Here is a 17863-nt window from a genome sequence, read left to right as displayed (position 1 = left end):
ATTGGAAATGTGGGGCAAGGACACTTCTGTGGGAGACAGAGACGCCGCTGCAGCACAGACACCCCCCTCCCCGCCCCGGGACCCCCTGGGGAACTGAGCTCTGTCTACATCTGCTCTGCAGAGAAAACCAGCAGAGGGAGCCACCTCACCCAGACTGAAGTCCTACTTCTCTCGTTCCCTTTTGCATTTCAGAAATTTGGAGAACTTGCAATGACCAAAGAATCAAAGGCCTTGATGGGACTTTATCATGGTCAAGTCCTATGCAAGAAGAATAAATTCGGAGCTCCGCAGAAGGAAGTTAAGTAAGTTAGACACCTCAGAAGTGCTGTGGATTTGTGTACGCGGTCTTTGACGATTCCCAGAACTAGATTCGCTTGGTAACTCAGTCTTGCCCTGCCCTGTCCCACGCACATCTGAGCACTTAATCCCACTGGTGTAGGCTTGGGCGCTGCTGGCTGGGCTGCAGGTTCTTCCCTCCACACATGGAAGGATTCAAAGCTGGAGGCGTAAAGCTGTACAGAGAGCAGGATTTTTGTGGAGCAAAAGAGGACGGAGCTGGGAACAGGGTATAAACACCGCCCAGTTCTGTGTCCTTCTTGGAAAATAGCAGAAATACCATGGCATTGGATGCATGAGAGGAGTGGTGACTTCATTACTATTTAATGTATGTATCCCATTATCCATGGTCATTTTATTGTATTGACGGTTTAATGACCTGAAAGCCATGGGGAGGAGGGACTCCTGCAGCCATGTTGGCTGTTTCCAGCTAGTGCTGATTATAGGTTGGCAGCATTGTGGATCTTGGCAGTTTCTGCCGCTGGGAAGGGAGCAGGGACTTGCACAGTGGAAAGGGATGCCTGGCCTGCACCCAGGCAGGAAAGGGAGCCTGGGTGGTGCACAGAAGGAGACCTGTCATGCAGGCCAGGCCAGTCTGTCATATGGACCAGCTGCAGCTGTTCAATGGCTGATTGGCCACGACCATCAGAAATGCAAATCTTCATCCTGGGAAATGGGGTCCAGGTTTCTTGAAAGTCAGCCCTTGAGACAGGGTTTGTAACAAAAAAAGAAAATAACATTGAGAAAACAAAAAACAAAAAAAAATTTTTTTTAATGCATGCCTCCTGGAGCTGTGATCTCTGACCCCTGTAGGGCTGCCAGGAGCAGGAGCTATTAACCCAGGTTGGCTGGGGCCGTCAGTTACCAGCCCCGGCTGGCACATGGTTCTGCTAGGAGCTGTCAGTCATCAACCCACGCTGGCCTCAGCTCTTCCCCTAGCCACCTACATTCCCACAACTTGACCAAGAAGTGTCTTGGCTTTCAAAGTTCTGGGGTTTTCCAAACCCCCCTAGTGAGTCCTGCAGAGGCATTTTTGCCTCATAGTGATGGCTCCTACATACTTGGTTTGGGTCTCCCTTGCTACACAGATACACACCTTTTGCAGTGTTCAATGACCTTCTGCCCCCATGACTTGAAATGCCGTCTTGGAATCCGACAGCATAAAGCCTCGCTGTGATTGGTAAAGGCTTCTCCTCTCAGCCTACAGCCCGAGCATCGGAGAGCCTGCTTGCTGATTTCATGTCTGATCTCACCAGAGGCCTTTCTCAGTAGAACGCTGCCTGGTAGCTGTGCAGGGTCTGAGGTTTAATGGTGCCCCAGGTTCACCACCGATCTCAGTGATTCAGCGTGGATAATTTGACATTTGCCTCCGTGTGGGGATGTTTTTGGTTGTTACAAGTGGGAAGAGAGGAGTACTACTGGCATCTAGTGGTTAGAAGCACCAAACACTCGGGCCGGCGCTGTGGCTCAACAGGCTAATCCTCCGCCTTGCGGCGCTGGCACACTGGGTTCTAGTCCCAGTCGGGGCGCCGGATTCTGTCCCGGTTGCCCCTCTTCCAGGCCAGCTCTCTGCTATGGCCTGGGAGTGCAGTGGAGGATGGCCCAAGTGCTCGGGCCCTGCACCCCATGGGAGACCAGAGGAAGCACCTGGCTCCTGCCATTGGATCAGTGCGCCGGCTGCAGCAGCCATTGGAGGGTGAACCAACGGCAAAAAAGGAAGACCTTTCTCTCTGTCTCTCTCTCTCTCTCGCTATCCACTCTGCCTGTCAAGAAAAAAAAGCACCAAACACTCTATATCACATAGGGTGGCCTCCGGTGAAGAGTTATCCAGGCCAAAATGTCATAGCATCAAGTAGCTGAGTTGCTGTGAGGGGGTTAAGATAAGCACTTAGTAGGAGCTTCTTCATCTCACCCAAAGTAGACAGTAACATGGAGGTGAGACAAGCTAAGATTCTAGACTAGAAGCCTGGTTTCCGTGTAGACTGGAGTCCAGCCATAATTAGTTCTCCAGCTTACTTCGCGGTTGGTGTTGGTCAGAGCCAGTTGCAGCTCTTCCACCTAACACTGACTGGCATTCCATAGGTGGGGTAAGTGACTTCTGTGTTGCACTTAAATCTGTTTCTCATCACCCATTCACAAAAACCAGCCGGATTAACAAGGAAGACAAAGCCACTTCTTCCCCATGCACTCCCTAAATGGAAGCCAGTAAATGCTACTAACTTCTGATTACCTAAGAGGAGAATTTATTGTGATGGGAAAGAAAGTAAAAAACAAAAATACACAGAAGCCCAAACCTACCAACCCCTACCCCACCACTGTACCATTCCCCGTCCTCTACAGACACAATGCTGTCCACTGAAGACACTCCACGTCTCGGCAGAGCGCGCACCCGGAATCTGAGAAGCTTGGTTAGCAGCTTCAGGGCGCTCTCCCATCCATGTGTGCCGCTCACTGCTACAGGCAGATGGGATACGATACCAAAACAGATAAAAAGGGGCCGGCGCTGTGGCTTAACAGGGTTCTAGTCCCGGTTGGGGCGCAGGATTCTATCCCGGTTGCCCCTCTTCCAGGCCAGCTCTCTGCTATGGCCCGGGAGTGCAGTGGAGGATGGCCCAAGTGCTTGGGCCCTGCACCCGCATGGGAGACCAGGAGAAGCACCTGGCTCCTGGCTTCGGATCAGCACAATGCGCCGGCCGCAGCGGCCATTGGAGAGTGAACCAACGGCAAAAAGGAAGATCTCTCTCTGTCTCTCTCTGTCTCACTATCCACTCTGCCTGTCAAAAAAAAGAATAAAAAAAAAAAAAAAAAAACAGATAAAAAGGAAGCATCCTCATCAAGTAATAAAGAAGAAAAAAGGGAATCAGAATCCTGAAGCTTACGAAAATTCTCCCAAACAACCACAATGCAAAATAAAACTGAAAAAACACTCATGAACTTGAATTAAATACTCATAAATAAGCATTTTCAGATGAGCATACATATCACCTTGAATCAAACATTCAAAAAGTCAAAATTAAGTAGGCAGAAAAACAGGATCAAGTATAAGAGTTGACCTAACTTAGGAAAGAAATTAGAGAAAGGCAGCATCAGCTTAGGAAGGAGGAATAAACGTTAAGGTGCCCAGAGCGGGATTGGTGGAGCCGGAGCAGAAGGGCTAACATTGGGAAAGGGTGGCCTCTGCTTCCCAGTTGTCAGTAACACCAGACTCGCACTTCCTTCTCTTCTGGGCCTCCCCACCTCAGTTTGGGTGATAATTTGAATGCCTCATCTATTTTCTCTTATAATCTTTCACTTAAATAATGTATTCCCTAAGTCCTAATAAAGAATAGCACTTATTTAAAAAGTTACTGAAATACAAATGACCATATAGGCAAGGTGCTGTGTTGAACATTCTTCAAACCACAGCATTTCTATGTAGTCAACCCTTAAATTTTTATGTCACTCAACAGTTGACCTGAAAATACCAAGACATCACAAATGTTAACCTGCTGGGTAATGACACAAGTGGGTCATTTCAGGGTGCTGGAGATTCTAGTAGAATTCGGTGTAAGTAGCAGGTGTGATGCTGGGACGCATGCATCCCATAGCAGAGTGCCTGGAGTTGAGCCCCTCCTCTGCTTCTGATCCAGCTTCCTGCCAGTGTGCCTGGGAGGCTCATGGACTTAACATAAACTGGACTCTTTTGTTCTCTTGATGTCCAGGCATGATCGAGGATGAGTATACTTCTGTGTTTATTGCTGGACCAGTTCTTTTAGCTCTAATAGGTTTTTACATTTAACTTTTGAAAAGTCCATCGTTTTCTAAAGCTGTATTTTTTTTTTTAAGATGTATTTTATTTATTTGAAAGAGTTACAGAGAGAGAAGTAGAGACAGAGAGGATGAGGTCTTCTGTCCTCTGGTTCACTCCCCAAATGGCTGCAGTAGCCAGAGCTCAGCTGATAGGAAGCTAGGAGTTTCTTCCAGGTCACCCATGTGGGTGCAGGCATCCAAGCACTTGGGCCATCCTCCAGTGCTTTCCCAGATGCATTAGCAGAGAGCTGGATCAGAAGTGGAGCAACCAGGATTCAAACTAGCACGCATAAGGGATGCCAGAACTGCAGGCTGGGGCTTTAGCCTGCTGCTCCACGGCACTGGCCCCTAAAGCTGTATTTTTTATAGAGGAAATTATTTGAAATAACCCTCTGTGTCTGCTGTAGTTGGCTTATTGGATGATAATGGGTGCCACATCCCCTTTTACTGAAATCAGTCATTTATCCAAGCTTTTATCCTTTCCTTTCAGGCAGCTCGCTATTCTTGGGGCAGGGCTGATGGGAGCCGGCATCGCCCAGGTCTCGGTGGACAAGGGGTTGAACACTATTCTTAAAGATACGACGGTAGCCGGGCTGGGCCGAGGACAGCAACAAGTGTTCAAAGGGTAAGCCTGCTCTCTGGTTTTGCCAGGAGTTAGAATGCTTTGAGGGTCTCGTCTGTTTGATTTGGTCTTAATTTTTATCATTGCAAATTCCTTTTCTTTTTTTTAAAGATTTATTTTATTTTATTTGTTTATTTATTTGAAAGGCGGAGTTAGAGTGTGAGGTCTTCCATCCACTGCCAAATGACCATAATGGCTGGAGCTGCACCAATCCGAAGCCAGGAGCCCGGAGCTTCTTCCGGGTCTTCCACATGGGTAAAAGGGCCCAAGGACTTGGGCCATCTTCCACTGCTTTCCCAGGCCATAGCAGAGAGCTGGATCAGAAGTGGAGCAGCCAGGACTCAAACTGACACCCCAGGTGGGATGCTGGCATTGTAGACGGCAGCTTTACTCACTATGCCACAGCGCCAGCCCCAACACAAATTTATCTTCTTGAACACACTGGCTCCTCCAGATTTAAGCCAAGTTTCTTTTGATTTTTAGAAATGCCAATTCCATCTTTGACTTCATCTTGTTTTGTAGCCTTTTAACATGTTTGGCGTCTGTAGTCTTTGAATGCAGAAAGGAAAACCTCATCTAATTTGGTCTTTATTTTTTTATTTTAGTTTTTTAACTTATTTTTAAAAATTTCTTTATTAACTTGAGAGGCAGAGTTACAGAGAGAGGGAAAAACAGAGACGAATTTTTTTTTAACTTTTTAAAAAGATTGATATATTTATTTCAAAGAGAGAAAGAGAGGGAGAGATCTTCCATCGCTGGTTCACTCCCCAGATAGCCACAGTGGCCAGCACTAAGCCTGGTCGGAGCCAGGAGCTTTCTCCCACGTGGGTGCCAGGGCCCTCACACTTGAGCCATCTTCCGCTGCTTTTCCCGAGCCTTTACACGGAGCAGCTGAAACTAGAACCACCGCCCATACGGGGTGCCGGCGCCACAGGCAGAGGCTTTACCTGCTGTGCCATGCCGCAGCACCGGCCCCTGGGTGGTCTTTTCTAATGCCATATATTTTACAGTTTAGTATGAGGCTGGCTTCTCAGATCGGAGGTTTTGGCGTTGGCATGTCCTTGCTGTGTTGCTGTGGATTACTGAAACAGCAAGGCCCCTGTGTGTGAGGAGCACTGAGGTTAGGGCATGAGGACATGAGCGGGACTGAGGGAGAAGACAGGGCCGGGGTCTAAACTCCCGGGCCTTGTTCTTCCTGACAGACGATAGGCGTGAGGCCCTTCACTGCTTAGTCCACTCATCCGAGTTCCCACCTTACCTCTGGATTAGCAAAGGGGGACTGCTATATGCCTTCCTCCCTGCTTAGCTTGTAAACACACACACACACACACACACGTTTTGCAGACAGGAAGGAGGGAACGGCACCTTGGCCACACTGGGGGTTGGCTCAGCACAGTTTTCTGCTCAGTAATGGACAAGCTGTCTGCACTTCGAACGTCCTGCATGTGGCTTTTAGCTGAGTGAGCTTTTCCTGTTTCTTAAGTGGTCGTGTAGCTTAAGCATTGTGTTATCTTTGTGCGCACAGAGGCTCATGCAGTGCTTCCATGATGCCCACAAGGACCTGGCGGGTGTAATGATGTTGGCACCTTAGAATGAGACGCTAAGGACTCACAGGAAGAGTCTGACCCCAAAAATACCTGGACCGGCGTCCAAGCATCCCAACGCAGCGTTTCTTACAGTCACCAAAATAAATTACTGCTCTAGAGTGCTACCTCCCTCCATCTCTTTTGGATACAGCTGCTTTGGTGTCCCTTTTAGTCTTAGAAATGTCAGATTCTGGGACTGGCATTGTGGCATAGAAGGGTAAACTGCCACGTGTAATGCAGCTACCCCATGAGTGCCAGTTCAAGTCCCAGGTGCTCTGCTTTCAATCCATCTCCCTGCTAATGCACATGGGAAAGAAGTAGAAGATAGGGCTGGCACTGTGGCATAGCAGGTAAAACTGACACTTATAGTGCCAGTATCACATATGGGCGCTGGTTTGAGTCCCGGCTGCTCCTCTTCCGATCCAGCTCTCTGCTGTGGCCTGGAAAAGCAGTAGAAGATGGCCCAAGTCCTTGGGCCCCTGCACCTGCGTGGGAGACCCGGAAGAAGCTCCGGATTCCTGGCTTCAGATAGGCACAGCTCCAGCCATTGCAGCCATCTGGGCAGTGAACCAGCAGATGGAAGACCTCTCGCTCTCTTTGCTTCTGCCTCTCTGTAACTCGGCTTCTCTCTCTCTGCCTCTGCCACTCTGGAACTCTGCCTTTCAAATAAATAAATAAATCTTTAAAAAAAAAAGAAGAAGAAGAAGAAGAGTACTTCGGTCCTGCCACTCATTGTGAGAGACCAAGATGGAATTCCAGGCTCCTGGCTTAGCCTGGCCCAGACCCTGCCGTTGCAGCTCTTTGGGGACTGAAGCAGCGAATGGAGGAACTCTCTGTCTCTCCATCTCTGTCTCTGTCTTTCAAATAAATAAAATAAATCTTTAAAAAAAAAGTTAGCAAGTGCTGCTCACAATGCTGCTGACGTGGCCCTAATGTTTCTGTTATCTCAGAAACAGGCGTCAGAGTTAGAGCAGGTAAGATGTTTGGAACTCTGACAAATACGTTCTTTGCTGACTGTTGTCAGAAGCTAAGAGGGTTGAACTCATGCCCTTTTTTTTTTTTTTTAAGATTTATTTTATTTATTTGAAGAGTTATGTGACAGAGAGAGGGAGAGAGGTCTTCATCTGCCTCAAAGCAGGGTTTTAAGTCCTTAATTGAGTACTTGTTTGAATTTGTCTTGAGACTTTATTTTTCTTTTGGTTAAGGAAATTACTGAATGGGTTTAGCTTCACTCTTCATTCAGAGGAACACTGCATCATTAATTCTGAAAGTGTGGTCACATTGCACCTGGAAGAGCCTGTCTTCCTTGGCAATTATAAAAAAATGGCTGGCTGAGTAGCTGGAGTCCTTCTTCGCTCCAATGGAAAAGAGAAACCTTGAGTTAATATTTGATGTAATCAGTGCAGTGTGTGATAAGGTGCTGAGTGGGAACTGATTGAGAATACCAGAAATGGTGTGCGTCTGTGCTCTGGAAGATCACAGCCACAGAACCACACGGGGCAGCACACGCCCAGGCCCCTCCTGTTTGGGGCGGGAGGGGGAGTTACCAGAGCTGTTCCTTTATTTTGCCATAGTTACTCCTCGTGGCAGGTGTTTCTGCTTTGTGAGCGCTAGAGTGTTCGCCCTGTGAGTGCTGGTGCGCTCCCTTCACTAGCGGCTCAGCTCACGCACAGTGGGGGTGAACAGCTGTCTGTGAGTTGGTGAAAACCACACCCAGCCGGGTCTGCCCCGACACTCAGTGAATGCCAGTTCCCTCGTCTCCTCTGATAGGGCTGTGTTTTTCTAGATTGAACGATAAAGTGAAGAAGAAAGCTCTGACATCGTTCGAGAGGGACTCCATCTTCAGCAACCTGACGGGCCAGCTGGACTACCAGAATTTCGAGAAGGCTGACCTGGTGATAGAAGCTGTGTTTGAGGACCTCAGTCTTAAGCACAGGGTGCTCAAGGAGGTGGAGGCGGTGAGTGAGGGACCTGCGGCGCGGAGTCTGGGTGTCGGGAGGGGTCCCCGAGCGGGTCTGTCAAAGACTTACAGGAAGCTCTCGGTTCTCCTTGTAGAACATTCGTCTGCAAACGCAGGTTTCTGTGTGAGCTCACTAGGCCGTTATCAGTCAAATCTTAATCCTACAGGGAAAATTCAGGCTTCAGCAGCCTCATTCCTATGGGAATTCAGACATACAAACATGCAGAGAACCTGACGGGGTCTGGCCAGATGTCTTTTTTTTTTTTTTTTTTTTTCCAGATTTATTTATTTTTATTTGAAAGAGTTACACAGAGAAGGAGAGGCAGAGAGAAGGAGAGAGAGAGAGGTCTTCCATCCACTGGTTCACTCCCCAATTGGCCACAACGGCCAGAGCTGCACCAGTCCGAAGCCAGGAGCCAGGAGCTTCTTCCAGGACTCCCACGTGGATACAGGGAACCAAGGACTTGGGCCATCTTCTACTGCTTTCCCAGGCCATAGCAGAGAGCTGGGTCAGAAGTGGAGCAGCCAGAATTCGAACCGGCGCCCATATGGGATGCTGGCATTGTAGGCGGCAGCTTTTACTTGCTATGCCACAGCGCCGGCCCCCTGGCCAGATGTCTTGAGATTGGCTGGCTGCCCACAAGCCATCACCAGGCTCCTTCAGGTCAAGGCAGCAAAGGACACAGGGAGAAAACAGTTTGTCCAGGCAGGAGTCAGACACTTGTCCTGGGGAAATGCTGCTCTGGTCCTGTTCCCAAATGCCCTATATAGCCAGGTCTTGAGTTGGGGTCACGTGAATAAAATGGATGCTTCATGCAGGCATTATAGAGAAGGAGCCCTTGGGGTCAGCGCTGTGGCAGAATGGGCAAAGTCACCTCCTGCAGTGCCGGCATCCCATATGGGCACTGGTTCCAGCCCCGGCTGCTCCACTTCCAGTCCAACTCTCTGCTATGGCCTGGGAAAACAATGGGAGATGGCCCAAGTCCTTGGGCCCATGTACCCATGTGGGAGACCTGGAGAAAGCTCCTGGCTTCTGGCTTGAGGTCGGCACAGCTCTGGCCATTGCAGCCAATTGGGGAGTGAACCAGCAGATGGAAGACCTCTCTCTTTCTCTCTCTGCCTCTCCTTCTCTGTGTAACTGACTCTCAGATAAATAAATAAATCTTAAAAAAAAAAAAAAAGAAGAAGAAGAAGAAGGAGGAGCCCTTGGGTGGGCACCTGCATCCCATATTGGAGTCTCTGAGTCAAGTCCCAGCTGCTCTACAGTTTAATCCAGCTTCCTGCTAATGAGCCTAGGAGGCAGCAGGTGATGGCCCAAGTCCCTGCCACCCACGTGAGAGACTTGGGTGGAGTTGTGGTTCCTGGCTTCAGCCTGGCCCAGTCCTGGCCTTTGCAGATGGAAGATATCTCTCTCTTCTCCCTTTCACCCACTCCCCCGATTGTCATTCTGCCTTTCAAAAACATATATAAATCTTCTAAAAAACAAAAAAGGGAAGGAGGAAGGAAAAGAAACAAAGAGGCCAGGAAAGAAGAAATGGCAGTAATTGAGGCACGCAGTAGGTGCAAGGTCTAGACTGGCTGCGGTTGGATACGGGGAGTGGGGAGTGGTGCTGGCTTGGCGGCCCATGCAGTGTCTGCACGCGTGGACTGTGATGATGCCCCTGCCTGTGGGCATAAGCCCTGCCCCACTGAAGCTCAGGAGAAACCAAAGGCAAGTGCTGAGGACAAACTCCACTTGCGAAGCACATATTCCAGAATCTTGCTTTTAGCACAGTGAACTCAGCTGAGGAAGAAAACTCTGAAGAGCTGGGAAGATTGTGTTCCATCTGTGTTAGGTGACATTTCCAGCCTAGAGACTTAAGTGGTATTCCCAGGGCTTTGGGAGCACCGCTGGGCCAGTGGCAGGTAGATTCTAGAAGCGTCAGAAGCAGTCAGGGCAGGGTGGGGAGAAGTGCCCTTACTGACGGGGATGTGGCCTCGCCACTGTGCGCCCTGGGAGGCAACATGCATCCCATATCAGAGTGCTGGTTTGAGTCCCGGCTGCTCCCAGTCCAGCTTCCAGTGCACCCTGGGAGCCAGTGGATGATGGCTTGAATGCTTGGGCCCCTGCCACCCAAGTGGGAGGAGCAGATTGAGTTCTAGGCCCCTGGCTTCAGCTGACCCAGCCTTGCCTGTTGCAGACATTTAGAGAGTAAACAGGCACATCACAGACAGGAGCTAGCTTGTTCATAAACTTATAAGGATTCCATAATTTTGGTTACTCCAAAGTGGGATGTGAGGGCCAGCATTCCAACATATGGGGTAAAGTTGCTGCCTATGATGCTGGCATCTTGTATGGGTGCTGGTTTGATTCCAGGCTGCTCCACTTTGGATCCAGTTCCCTGCTAATGGCTTAAGAAAAGCAAATGGCCCAGGTGTTTGGGCCCCTGCCACCTATGTGGGAGATCCGGAAGAAGCTCCTGGCTCCTGGCTTTGGCTCTCTCCCCCTTGCTCTGTTATTCTTTCAAATAAATTTTTTTTTTTTTTTTTTTTTTTTAAAGAGGGATGTGAGAGGGTATTATAGCAAGGCTGTAGGAAAGCTAACACAGCCTGAGTTCTATCAGCAGGGGCATGGTGTCTAATGCTTAGAGTACAGTCCACTAGGAAGAGCAAACCGAGGGCTCCAAAGATGGCCGGAACGTGACTGCTCCTTGGACATGCACGTGTCATCCCGCACAGAGTGGAGTCTGTTCCCCCTCTCCTGGGACCTGGGCTGGCTGTGGGACTTGTTTCTACCACTGGAAGCCAGCAGCCATGCTTTCCGGTGCTGGTGAGATGGAGGCCAGGCCACAGGTGAAGGCCAGGCTGGGGAGGTCATAGCTTTCAAACTCCAGGTCAGATCCAAACAAGGAGAGGGGTGGGCCCGTGCTTGATTGATTCAGGGCCGTCTTCTCCGTGTTCTTCAAGGGCATTTTACTTACTCAGCTGCTGAGGTGGGTCTCCAGGTGGGCATCAGGTGGTCTTACGATAGCCCATAGCCCGGGTGCTCCGTCATTGTCTGAGTGTGCAAGGGGGCGGGCCCAGGGGTCACTCACAGCTGTGCTGTGCTCTGCCGTCACCTCCCGGGCCGACATGACCCACTCTGACATGCTCTTCCTGCAGGTCATTCCAGATCACTGTGTCTTTGCTAGTAACACATCTGCTCTCCCCATCAATGAAATTGCTGCTGTCAGCAAAAGACCAGAGAAGGTAAACTGAACAGAGGAAAACCCTGCGATGCTGTACTGCTCCAGCTCATGATGCGGGCAGGAGCGTGGACAGAGGGCCGGCTGTGGATCGTGAGGCCGTCACCTGCCCGAGATGCGGGAGTCAGTGCAGTACAGTAAGATGTACTGTCACGGGGCACTTGCATCCCTCCTGGGTATTAGTTTTCAAGTTCAGACGACAAAGGCCACTTTTACCCTACAGTTAGACGCTGAAGGTTAAGCCCTGAAACAAGGGACGCGGCAGAACTTGGATTCACTGCAGAGCAGTCCGGTGACTGCGGAGGGTGGGTTTGGTTCTGCCTCCAGCTCTGGGAATGGAGGGTCAGAAGTTGTGGCAGCTGCGTCCACCCTTTGCTGAGACGTGAAGGGCTGAGTAATCCAGAGGAGGAGAGAGCATTGAAGCAGAGAAAACGGCTCACTTCCCCAGAGGGCACCAGGTAGCCTAGCTAACCAGAACCAGCCAAAGGTAGGTGGGAAACAGAAAAACCCTCGAAGTAGCTAACGTTGTTCATACACAGTCTGTGCTTCTTCGCCTCTTCCAGCTTGCTAATACAGTGTGACAACGCAGGGGAGAGGTGATGTGGCACTGTCAGAGGCAGGCCAGCGACGGCAGAGGAGCAGTGGCAGCTGGTAGCCTGTCCTGCCGCACCTGACAGCACTAAAGGAGCGTCCGTGCTGCCCCTTCGCTGCTCCTCCGGTTCTCGTGTGGGTGCAGCAGGCGTCACACTGGCAGGTCTTGGCTAGCTGGCCTCACCTGCTGGCCAGAGGGGCTGGAGTAGGGTGACCAGCTGTGTCTCAAGACACTAGACCATCAGTGCTTCAATCAGGATCCAAGATGGGCTGTCACCCTTGGCACAACCCTCTGAGTGATGTAAATGTGTTTTGCTCAAGGTAGTGATTGCAAGAGGGTGTACAATCATTAGAACACTCTAAGATCTGCATGCTTTATTATGTAAATATTACATATGTCAGTAGAGGCTAATTCCTTTTACACAGGAACACTCAGTCTAAATCAGGTCCAAAGTACTTTAGACCCAAGTGAAAGGACAGTTTGGGGGTTGGAAGCACTTGGGTTGATGGCTCCACACGCTGCTCACTGACCCGTGTTCACACTTTCTCTCGTCGTCCCTGCACAGTACAGTATACCAGGCTTTCTTAGAATCTGCACTGTGTTACCTATGAGACGTCATCTAGAGCTGACCTAAGTATACAGAGGCTGAGCGTGGAGTATATGAAATACTGCACCATTTTATAGGAGGGACTTGAGTGGGGATTTTGGTACCCATGGGGTCCCGGAACCAGTGAGCCTCAGGCAGACACTAAGGGACAACTGTGTCGTGTTGTGTAGTGGTCAGTGGTCGGGCTTCGGACACAGACCTGGGATGGAGTCCCTGCTGCCCCTGAACAACAGACCGTGAGCTGCTGCTTTTAACCTTGATAGTTAGACTGACAGTTCAGGGTTATAATGGAGTAAGGAAAGGAATGTGTCATAGAGGACTAAGGAGCAGGTGGATAGTCCTAGGTGCACCCTGTAGCTGACGTGGAGGAGAAAGCACAGTGCCAGGTGAATGGAGTAGACGGCCTCGACCGTTCTGCTGACTGAGGAGCTTCTCAAACCTTAGCATGCATCCAGGTCACAGAAGGGCCAACTGGGAGGCAGAGTCCGACCTAATCCTTCTGCCTGTCCTCCCCGCAAAAGTGGACCTGTCACCTGAACCAGCAGGCAGTTACGTGAGTGGGGCTCGCTCACTCATCCCCGACAGATCTCGTTTGGCCTGGGCTGTGCTTTTGCCACTGACTGTGGGTAGAGGGACCAAGTGTCTCAGAAGTAATTGGAAGAGGAGGGGGATCCCCATACGCTCTCTCTAAGCACATGAGGCCAAGCCACTTGACTGCCTGTTCCTGGATCCACCCACCTTTCTCTGTCCCCCAGTGGGAGGGGGCGTGGGAGGGGACTGCTCAGCTCTCAGTCTGCCGGCCTCGTTCCCGCCAGGTGATCGGCATGCACTACTTCTCCCCCGTGGACAAGATGCAGCTGCTGGAGATCATCACCACCCAGAAGACCTCCAAGGACACCACTGCTTCCGCGGTGGCAGTGGGCCTCAAGCAGGGCAAGGTCATCATAGTGGTCAAGGTGAGGGCCGTGTGACTTGCGGGCACCTCCAGGCCTGGTTGTGCCTATTCTGGGACACACACCCCAGCTCTCCTGGGTGTTTTCCCCCGGCTGTCTCCAGGATGGACAGTGGAATTGACTGCAGCCCTGAGAGGAGGCAGGGGTGGGGAGTGTCAGGTGTGCGGAGCCTTGAGGATGACCAGGGAATGATAGGGTGCAGTAGGTTACGCCTCGGAGGGCCTCCCTGCTGTTTGGGGTTTGGGTTTTTGTTTGTTGGGATTTAAAAGGCAGAGTTAGAGAGAACTTCCATCTCCTAGTTCACTCTCCAAATGGCTGCAGCAGGAGGGACTTGTGCCAGGCCAAAGCCAGGAGCCAAGAGCTTCATCTGGGTCTCCCACATGGGTGCAGGGGCCCAAGGACTTGGGCCATCCTCCACCACTTTCCCAGGTGCTGGATTGGGAATAGAGCATCAGGAACTCAAACCGGCTCCCACACGGGATGCTGGTATCGCAGACCGCAGCCTAACCCACTGCACCACAACACTGGCCGCCTCGGTTTAGTTTTAAGAATTCAGATTGAGATTTCTAATTCACCTTAAATTTTGAAATGACACCTGGGGCAGTGAGGCTGGCTTTGGATTCGGGAGCAGGGAACGGGGAGCAGGGAGCAGGGAGGAGGAGCGGCGATGGGCAGTAGCTCCTGTTCTCTCCCTTGCAGGATGGACCTGGCTTCTACACCACCAGGTGTCTCGCCCCCATGATGTCCGAAGTCATACGAATCCTCCAGGTAGGAGCGCCCTGTGTGTGGGGACGAGGAACACGCGTCCCTCTCACACACCAGCTCCTGCTGCTTCCTCGCCGCGTGGCAGTGGGAAGCCGTGGGGCTCACCCCAAACTCAGCTTCCTCACTGCTCCACGAGCCAGAGGCCTCCCGCCGCACTCTGCCAGCTTCGCGGCTGGGCGTGGACCTTCCACAGCAGAGCCTGCTGGGTCCGCCGGTGCTGCCTGTGCTGCTGCTACATGCCGTGTCTCCCGGCAGGAAAGGGGGCGTCGCCCCGGCAGGCACTTACGCACACCAGGTCCCGGGGCTCTCCCGTCTGCCATGGGACCTCCGTACTGACATTAGATGTGCAGACAAAAAGGCAGTGCGTCTTTGGGTCTGCTCTACCAATCTCTGATGTGACAGATTCCAGGTTGACTTCCCACCCATGGCCCCAGACCTCTTTGTGCTGCCCGAGACGGGGCCAGTGTTGACCTGGCCGCACGGCACCCAGAAGGGAAGTGGGTTTCGCAAAGGCTGTGTCAGGATCTGCCCTGAGGGACTGGTGGGGTGGGGAGGTCTGGGATGACCTTCCCCTGCGATCCCGCCTTCACTTCCTATGCAGGAAGGAGTTGGCCCCAAGAAGCTGGATTCCTTGACCACAAACTTCGGCTTTCCTGTGGGTGCTGCCACCCTGGCAGATGAAGTTGGCGTGGATGTGGCGAAACACGTGGCCGAAGACCTAGGCAAGGCCTTTGGGGAGCGCTTTGGAGGCGGGAGCCTGGAGCTGCTGCAGCAGATGGTGTCCAAGGGCTTCCTGGGTGAGTGGGTTCGGGGGACCTTCCGCGAGGTCTCCTGCCCCGAGTCAGAGGGGCGCCTGGGGAGTCTGGTCGTGGGGAATTTCACGTGAGTTCACAAGAACTCTCCGGGTGGGTGACAGGTTATGCCCGAGGACGGGTCTCCCCGTGCTGTCTGGCCTCCTGTGGGGAGACAGTGAAACCTCACGGTGCCGTGCACACGGTGGAGGCACACAGACACGTGGCTTTCTCTGTGGGCAGAACAGCAACACCAGCACTAAGCCCTGGCCCTCCTGGCTTATCTGTGTGAACGTTAAAGCTTGTCCAGCGGTCCTTCCTCCAGACACACGGGGGTCCCCACGCTCCATCTCTGCTCGCTCTTCTAACAGAGCCTGAATTGCTGCTAGAGTGAGCGACACACCCACGCCAGGCTTCAGACGGGAGGCTGGCGCTGCGTGGCCAAGCAGCAGAGACGAGAATTCTTGGACCAGGGCTCTAAGAACAATGGAGCAGTAACGCCACCATTTCTGTTTTTCAGGTCGCAAGTCTGGGAAAGGCTTTTACATCTATCAGGAGGGTTCAAAAGACAAGAATTTGAACTCTGACATGGACAGTATTCTGGCAGGTCTGAAGCTGCCCGCCAGGCCTGAGGTGTAAGTCCTTTTGAGTGGCTCATGGCACGGAAGCAGCCATTTCTGGTGGCCCAGACTGCCCTGTCCCTGTCCCATGTCCTGGACTTTCACGCCCCTGAAGGGAGAGTGTTCCCAGGCTGGCCCAGGGCTCTGCAAGCTGGGAGCCTCCCGTGGGCCCCCTGGCTCCAGCTTTCCCCATGGGGGTCTCCAGAGCAGTGGCGGGTCCCTTCCACTTCCAGACCTGTATTCCCACTTGTAAGCACTTGACCATTGCTGAGGTCAAGAGAAAATCGATCTGGGGACTCCATTCCGTGTGAATCAGGGCAAGTGACGCTCCCCTTTTCCCAGTAGACAGGTGAGGCCCCCTTGCCAGCACCTCTATGCAGCATCTAGCACCCCCCTCACTTCCCAGTGTGCACTGGCTCCTGCTTCCCCCTCTCCCTCTCGCTCATCTGTCTTCTGGTTCGCAGCTCCTCCGACGAGGACATTCAGTACCGCCTGGTGACGAGGTTTGTGAACGAGGCAGTCATGTGCCTGCAGGAAGGGATCTTGGCCACCCCCGCAGAGGGAGACATCGGTGCCGTCTTCGGGCTTGGCTTCCCACCTTGTCTCGGAGGTTGGTCCTGTGGGCTGGGAGGGGCTTGTGTCATCCTGGAGCCCGTGTTGCCATCACCTTCAACTGGGTCGCCTTTCTCCATCCAGGGCCCTTCCGCTTTGTGGACCTGTACGGAGCTCAGAAGGTAGTGGACCGGCTCCGCAAGTACGAGGCTGCCTACGGCAAGCAGTTCACCCCGTGCCAGCTGCTGATCGACCACGCCAACAGCCCCAGCAAGAAGTTCTACCCCTGAGTGGGCCCCGCTGCCGGCCGGGCTGCTTCCCCACGAGCACTGTAGCGTTAGCCCAGGACCAGGAGGACGCGCTGCGGCCGTGGGCTTGCTCCTTATCCAAGTGCCTTCAGCTGTGACCACATCGCCTTCCCGGTGAAGTCTGACTGTGACGGAGTTTGTACTTCATGCTGGAAGGTGGGACCCACTGTGCTCCGTTGGTAAGCCCCAGGGCCTGAAGTGGCTGCTGAGAGCCGTCTGGAGCTGTCTTTGCCACCGTTCTCCCAAGAGGCCTGTGGTAGCCAAGATGGCGGGGGCAGTTCTGCACCCAGCCAGACATGGGCTAACAATAAAGCCTGACAACCTAAGCCTCTCTACTTGTTCCTTTTCCTTGTCGCTGCCCTCTGGTCCAAGCCCCTCCTTCTGGAAGCTGGAGGGAAGCCCTGTGCTGGGAGGGTTCTAGGCAGCTGTTGTGTGAGAGGGGACCTGCTGAAACCTGATCTTCACATCGGCTGGGCCGGCGTAGCCTGGGGAAGCGGCCCAGGGGTAGCCAGAGCGGCCGAAGTGTAAGCAGCTGGCGCGCCAGGATGCTGAATGAGTACCCACTGTGTTCCCCGGGGTGCTGTTTGCGCTGCCCCGGAGGTGGAAGGTGGACGATGCCCACGCAGGGAGGGAGGCAGCACAGGCAGTGACGCAGTCCACGCCACCTGTGCTCTGCTGTGGCCTCCCCCCACCCCGTGTGGAAAGTTCCTACCCCTGTTCTGGCAGAAGCAGTGCCCGGCTGGGTAAACAGCACTGGAGCTCCCAGCCGGGCCTGGCAGAGGGGCCCACACTGAGTCACTGATGTGTGCGGAATCCTAATTCAGCGCCCTTCACAGTGAGCACAGTTCTTCGTGTTGCCCTGGGCCCTGCAGACAGGGAGCTTAGTGTGGGCTCCACCGAGCACTGCAGGTGATTTGGAAGCCAGTCATCGCCGAGTTGAGGTTTTCAGATGAGTAGAAGGCAGAGAACGGATCTTCAACACCAAGGCCATTAACAGGCTTCTACCTCCGAGGGTCTGGCCCTGGGGGGTGGCCCTGAACTCTGACATCTGGGTCTTTGCATTCAGCGATACCAGGTAGGTGGGACTCACTGTGACACATCAGTGGAGGCTGGAAGGTTCCTACAGGGCGGAGGGAGTGAAGTCTGCTTCCAGCTGCC

At 52.6% G+C, this 17863-nt stretch overlaps 1 protein-coding gene across 1 annotated transcript in view; it reads left to right on the top strand.

Annotated features, from left to right (window-relative positions):
• HADHA (hydroxyacyl-CoA dehydrogenase trifunctional multienzyme complex subunit alpha) overlaps nucleotides 1-17031 on the top strand; it is a 51759-nt gene extending 34728 nt beyond the window's left edge. Inside the window, exons 11-20 of the mRNA XM_062209110.1 lie at nucleotides 193-302; nucleotides 4616-4750; nucleotides 8120-8291; nucleotides 11435-11521; nucleotides 13532-13672; nucleotides 14369-14437; nucleotides 15036-15231; nucleotides 15746-15860; nucleotides 16310-16455; nucleotides 16542-17031. Of these exons, the coding sequence (XP_062065094.1) occupies nucleotides 193-302; nucleotides 4616-4750; nucleotides 8120-8291; nucleotides 11435-11521; nucleotides 13532-13672; nucleotides 14369-14437; nucleotides 15036-15231; nucleotides 15746-15860; nucleotides 16310-16455; nucleotides 16542-16687 (1317 nt within the window). The 3' untranslated portion in view covers nucleotides 16688-17031. The remainder of the gene's footprint in view (nucleotides 1-192; nucleotides 303-4615; nucleotides 4751-8119; nucleotides 8292-11434; nucleotides 11522-13531; nucleotides 13673-14368; nucleotides 14438-15035; nucleotides 15232-15745; nucleotides 15861-16309; nucleotides 16456-16541) is intronic.
• The last annotated feature ends 832 nt before the right edge of the window (nucleotides 17032-17863 follow it).

The sequence above is a fragment of the Lepus europaeus genome, chromosome 13 (genome assembly GCF_033115175.1).
Source record: "Lepus europaeus isolate LE1 chromosome 13, mLepTim1.pri, whole genome shotgun sequence".
In the NCBI taxonomy this organism is placed as follows: domain Eukaryota; kingdom Metazoa; phylum Chordata; class Mammalia; order Lagomorpha; family Leporidae; genus Lepus; species Lepus europaeus.
The sequence above is the reverse complement of the archived record's forward strand: the minus strand, read 5'-3'. Positions and strand labels throughout refer to the sequence as shown.